We start from the raw sequence: 6,768 nt of genomic DNA, 5'->3' as shown, positions 1-6,768 counted from the left end.
TGTCTGCTTCAGAAAAAAAGGAAATAAAAACTTGGATTTGCTTTATATCTTCCTTAGAAGCTTCTGTCAGCAAAAAAATTAGTTGCCTTGAGAAGTCATGCTACTTAAAGAAAAAATAATGAAATTACAAAGTGCTTCCAAACCAAGAAAACTGTTAATTATCAAGTAAAAAAAATATTCCAAAGACAGTCCTTGACAAATGCAAGTTATTTAAACATTTGGTTTTTTTTCAGTTTTGTCAGCAGTCTGTGCTTGTAATTAGGACATTACTGCTCTCAAAAAATGCCTTGGTATTTGTTGAGCATGGTATGTACATTGGGTCTGTAAATCATAATATCAATAATAATTTCTGTGCTTTTTTGAAAGCAACTCTAATTCTAAACATAATTTTATGTAGAAAAATAAAGTAACTACATCCATACAATGTTGTCTCCAGTTTAAAATGATAAAAATATAGAAAGAAAATGTGTGAATATAAATATCCCAGTCTTCATTTAGAGATGGTAAATTTTAATCTGAGTTAAAAACGTGTTAATTAAAACACATTTCACCAGCTACTTAGAAAATTAAGCACTATTTTGTTTGATATTAGTAGAAATGGGAAATCTGGAGTGATGTCTATTGCTACAGCTGTTTGCAGTCCTTATATAACACCAGATGTGAGGTAGATGTATCTGCATTTTGTTCTCTCCCATGACTCACAAGTGATCAAACAAGCAAAAAACATAATGAGAGGATGACTGGATAAGTTTATAATGCAGGGAACTGTTCAAGACATTCACAAATCACTGCACAACCATACATGCAGTGAAGGAAAATTTATTGTAATGTCACAGATAATCAAAAACATTATATCTACAGTGAATTAAAGTACAAGCATATTAACTGTAGAAAATGTCTTTGACATATCATAACTGACAGTCTTTGGAAAGATGTAATGCTAAAAGACACACAAAATCAGGTGTGAGTGTTTTATCAAACCTAGGTGTGACAAACAAATAATGTAAAAACAAACCTAAGTTTCCACAGATTTGTATTTATTCAATTATCCTGGTATAAATGAGCTCTGCTATGAAATACAGATGCTAGAAGGAGTAATCATATATTTAAATGTAGCTGTATTGCTAAACAACTGTGTGTAAAAGCTGCTAAAGCATCAGCCATACTTTGCCTTTTCTATTAATAGAGCCAACCTGCGTATGTTTGCAATGCAACCAGCTGCTGCCTCCTGCAGAGGGTCGTCTGTGGAGCCCACCATAGCCAGTAGGAGCTAGCAAAAATACAAAAGAGAAGCAGCATAAGAAAAACAAGTAAGTGTGCTATTATTTCAATAACATTCAAATCGTATGTGGAACAACTGCATGAATTTATCCACATACATAATAAATAAAATACTAACAATCATATTAACAACACTTTATTATATACGTATTTATGTATACTATTACATGCATACTTTCGTATACATGTATGTATTAATATCCACATAAGAGTGCAATGCCTTATATTTTATCGTATTTGTACCTATGAATTGGTATTTTCACATCTTATTCTGGTTATTGTACCATGTCTGTCTTTTGGTTGTGACTTGGATTCTTTTTATTTTAAGTAGAAATTGCACATGTTTTATTTGAGTCACGGTTTTTCCCCCAAGGTGTACCAGTGTAATTGCACATGCTCAAGATTTTTAATAAACAAAGACATGCAGTTTTTATTTCCAGTCTTGATCACGAAACTGGATCCATGTGACTGGACCCTTGTGTCCCATTGAATGCAGTGGGTTTCTTTATTGTCACAGCAAACCACTCAAGTTAAACTGCTTGAGGGATATAGATCTGGGCATATCAATCTCAAACATTTGCAAGTAAAAGTGAAAACCAAAAGCTCGAGAAAGGCACCAAACTTTTGGAATTGATTCAGCTTTTCAGTCATGTGGAGTAAATCCTCTGCTCTGGAAGTCATTCAAATTTTTCAGTGAAAATTCCTTGGGAGTAAGAAACTGTTCAACATGAGGATGACACAAGACAGGACTTGATGATAAAACATTTTTACATATCAGAAAACCATTAATAATGGGTTTGGATCTCACTTCGGTGTGTTGCAAGTCAGTGATGCAACTGCAAATGCAATATAGCTGGAAAAGAAAAGACCTTTGCTTAGCTTAAATCAGCTCCACACAACTCCCAGCTTTCTGAAAATTTGCCAGGCTTAATGTGCGTTCAGGTATTTTGAAGCTCAGACAGCTCTAATTAAAACCTGTATTTTCAGTCTGCAATACTTAGGAATCTGTATTCACCCAAACAATGTTGAGTCAAACCACAGAGAAATCTGTTATCACTCAAGTCTGGTGCATATTTTTCATACAGCTAAAATATTACACAAAATTATGAACTGCTAAATATAAAAGCATAAATTGAATGCAGACATCAAATTCATATGCTATCTTTTTCTAACCTTCCAGCAGTTGCGAGGCATGGGCCACAGCTGCACACATATGGCATTTGCTTAGAGAGATCAAAGCATTTTGTACTTGAGGAAGTATTTGTGTTAGCCAAATGTACAAAACAAGCATCTTGCCAGTCACCTTTCACCCTCTAACCCCTACATGCAACTTGTAAGAGTGCCTGTGATAGGCCTGAACTGTGTCAGAAAGTGTATTATGTCAATTAAGCATCAGTGATAATTTTTTCTAGCAATTCTTCTTATGATTTCCATTACTGCAATGAGATGTCTAGGCCCAAGTAGCTAGGTAGTATAATTCTTCAAGTATGAACACTCCTGAAAGGATTTGCCAGAGTTAAAATGACATGAGAAGAAATGACAGGAGAAAATTTTATGTTACTCTACTTCATTTGCATGTAAAACCTGGGCCAAGGTCAGCAACCAGAGAAGTCAGTGAAAGGTTCACCACTGACTTCAAGTGGCCCTAAGACTAAGGAGGATGTCAGCAATAGGACAAGGGGGCATGGGCTTAAGCTCTGCCAGGGGAAATTTAAGTTGGATATCAGAAAAAAATTCTTCACAGAGAGAGTAATCAGGCATTGGAATGGCCTGCCCAGAGAGGTGGTGGATTCACCATCCCTGGAGGTTTTTAAACTGAGATTGGACGTGGCACTGAGTGCCATGATCTGGTAAAGGGACTGGAGTTGGGCCAAGGGTTGGACTTGATAATCTCTGACGTCTTTTCCAACCCAATCGATTCTATGATTCTATGTGTACTGATAAAGATGCTGTACAAAGCACGAAGACCAGAGTGCAAGTCTATCAAACGCTTAACTTCTATTTTTTATTTCAGAAATATTGCTGGATGAAGATCTTTCTTCCTTTCCTTTTGCCATGAGCTGATATCTTGTCATCTTAAATTATCAAGTGATTCTTTTGGTGCCTCATAACTTTCCTGTGTAATTCACAGAATAAAACCGCTACAGATCCTTCATATCCCTATATATTCACAAAAATATATATGAACATACCATTCATACAGTGGTTTTGGTTAAGCTCTAAATTTCAAATCTAGGGGCAAGGAAACTGTATGCTTTGGGTGATTATTCACTGACTATTCACTTCCCAGATCTAATGCAAGGTTCTTTCAGTGTAGTGAGTGTGAAACTCTAGCTTCTAACAGTAATTTCAGGTAAGACTTATTATCAATGTATAAGAGCAGAAGTTCATCACAAAAATTATGTTTCGGAGATATATTAACCAGTAGGAATATAGCAAAAAGCAAAAATTCACGTTTGTCTTTATTATGACTACATGCTAGGTAGGACTCCGTTCAAGATTATGTCTTATTCTAGCCATCACCTCAGAAGACTTAGGAAAATAGGTGTTCGTCTGTCACTTTTCACGGAGAGCTAAATATTAAAAAAAGACAAGAGCTTAGGGGAGAGGCCGTGCTCTTTGTTGCAGGTGCATTTTGGAAAACCAGGGTTAGGCACCAAAGAACAGAATGCCGCACAACACTGTCTCAAAATACCCAAAGAGATGCCTAAAGAATTAGTGGTACACATGGCAACCTATGCAAACTACAATTTTTAGAATGATAGAAAATACTGATTTTTCTCCTTCTGAGTTCAAAGGATCAAAGATCAGTTGTGCTCCAATTTGCTGTTCTTCTAAATCACTTGCCAGTTGTAACATCTGTAAGAATTGCCACGTCATACAAAATCCTGTACTAAACTGTGTCTCAAGATTTTCACAACATGACTTCAAAGGAATATTCTTGGAAACAGTGTCTAATACAGTAGCTGCCTCTAAGGACTGAAGATATACAGCAACATTTGTCAGTTAACCTATTCCTTTTATGCTAAAAAAAAGACAGCTGAAGAGATTATCAAAAATACAAAGTATTTCTATAGAATTAGGTAATTCTATATTTAGGAATCCAGCTTTGAAGATTTTTAAATAAATCCTGTCTTAAATGAAATAAAAATTTATTCTTTTTTTTTTATGAAGATGTTTATTATTCTTTCACTTTTTGACTGTCACTCCTTCACCCTTTCATGATTTCAATTCAATTTACTGGCAATTTGGGTCATCCAGTTCAGGTAGGAGAAAGTATTCATAGATAGTATACAGAAACCACACCCACATATTAGGTATATGTGACAAGTCCAATAAATGGTTTATTTGTTGGTTTTTGGTTTTTTTTTTTATTCCAATGCACTAGTGCAGTATAACATGTCATTTTTTTTGATGCAATGCCCTTGAACTTCACGTGTCCCTTCCCTTTACTGTTCAGGTATTGTTTTCTGACAGATGTAAATGTTAACAGATGTGAGAAGCAGTAAAAAGCATGTGGGATAAATGCTTCTTTCTGGCACATAGAAGGCACTTTCCATAGACAGAGAAAGCATTTGCAGCACCATGTAGCCTTCATTTTCTGTTGGCAGGTATCTATATTCTAAGGCAAGGGTCCAATATTTTTTGCACAGTTAGCACGTCATACCAGCAAATAAGCACAAATACAAGCTGTTTGGAGAACGTACAGAGCATATGTAGCATTTCTGCATTCCAAAAGCAAGAGCAATGCACAGCCAAATCATTTGAATATTCAAAACATATAAGATTTTGCTATTACTATCCCAGCTTCAAAATAGCACAAAATTATGATACTATATTAGGCCTGCACAATCAGAGAATAATTCAGAATGGAGGGGATCTCGGGAAGTCTCTGGTCTAACATCATGCTCAAAGCAGAGTCAGATATGAGGGTTAGACCTGGTTGCTCAGAGTTTTATACAATCTGATCTTGAAAATCTCCAAGAATAGAAATGGCACAACCTCTTGCAGCAACCTATTGCAGTGTTTGACTGACCTGGTAGAGAGAAAGGTTTTCCCTGTGGTCAGTTACTCTTTAGTTCACACCTGTTTCTCATCCTTTTGCCTCATGCCACTGAAAAGCTCAGCTCAATCTTTTTGATGACTGACTGCCCTGTAGGCATGCTCTTGAACATCCTGGTAGTCCTCTGCTGAATCTATTATGGTTTATCCATGTCTTTCCCACATTGGAGGCCAAAGCTGGATGCCATATTCTAGGTGTGATCTAATGAGTACTAACGGGAACAATCACGTCTCTCCTGCTACTCAGCCTCGTGTTGCGACTGCTTTGCTGACAGGGCACATTGCTGGCTAATGTTTTGCTTGCTGTTTACAAAAATCCCCGTAATGTTTTCAGTAAAACTGCTCCTCAGCCAGTCAGTCTCTAGCCTGTATCACTTCAAGGACTTGTGCCAGTCCTTTCCAGGACTTTGCATTTGTCCTTGCTGAATTTCCCAGTGTTGCTGTTGGCTGATGCCAGCCCTGCCTAGGCCTTTCTGCAAGGCAGCCCTTTCCTTGATTGTATCAAAATCACCACCACCCCCCATCACCCTCACCCTCACCCCACTCCACATCCGACCCAATTTTCCCCCTTGGTAATTTTTTGGTGTCATTGCAAACTGTGTGAGTAAGCAGTCCATTGGCTTTCTCAGGTTACTGACAAACACAATAAATGGGACAGGTCCCAGCAGAGAGAGCCCTTTGGCACCACCCTTGTCACCACCAGCTATCAGGTAGAGTACAACTCATTAACTACAATTGACTGTTCCCAATCTTCTCCTTCTTGTGCCCAGAAACGGGTTCCAAAAGCACTCCCTCTGTAAAGTCCCCAGAGACCACTGTGAGGTGAGCAGTCTATGGTGCTCCAGACCAGAAGGTGGAATTGTTGCTCTGAAGGCACACAATTGTTGCTCTGAAGACAAACTTATTTTTTGGGTCTTACATTCTCTGGCACAGCAAAGGTGTAACAGGAACAGAAATGTATTTGTTTCTCAGGGCAGTAATAAGAGGTAAGGGGATGAGTACAATCTTGGGGGCTAATGATATCACCTCCCACTGTCTGATAGCACATCTTTCTTCCACTTAGTATCTTTACCATCACAAAATAACCAGTCGAAAAAGTGTGATTTCAAACAAGATAACACAAGCATCAACAGAAGGACTTATCAAAAGGGCCATTACCCTGGATGAGTAAGACAGTTACAAATATGGACTAGCAATTCTCTTTCCCATGAAGATGTCTTTCTAGAATTTTTCTCTTCTACAGAAGAAGTGGCTCAAGGGGATTTGAAAGCAGAAAATGCAAAGGTAAGTTTTGTACCAACAAACCCTAAATCTGACAAAATCCATGCACTGGTTACAATAACTTAGAATTACTCACTTTCCTCCAGTCACAGTCATTGCAGTTTCCAAACTCAGAGGTGGGAAGCAGGAAGCATAGGATATCAT

The 6,768-nt window shown here is 37.5% G+C and overlaps 1 protein-coding gene across 1 annotated transcript in view; it reads right to left on the bottom strand.

The window, feature by feature from the left end:
* Positions 1-904: 904 nt before the first annotated feature.
* ODAD2 (outer dynein arm docking complex subunit 2) overlaps positions 905-6,768 on the bottom strand; it is a 76,052-nt gene continuing 70,188 nt past the window's right edge. Inside the window, 1 exon segment of the mRNA XM_071560003.1 lies at positions 905-1,270. Coding sequence (XP_071416104.1) covers positions 1,157-1,270 — 114 coding nt within the window. The 3' untranslated portion in view covers positions 905-1,156.

Source organism: Pithys albifrons, chromosome 7, assembly GCF_047495875.1.
Source record: "Pithys albifrons albifrons isolate INPA30051 chromosome 7, PitAlb_v1, whole genome shotgun sequence".
NCBI classification, from domain to species: Eukaryota; Metazoa; Chordata; class Aves; order Passeriformes; family Thamnophilidae; genus Pithys; species Pithys albifrons.
Note: the sequence above shows the minus strand (reverse complement) of the source record. Positions and strands in the feature narration are given on the sequence as shown.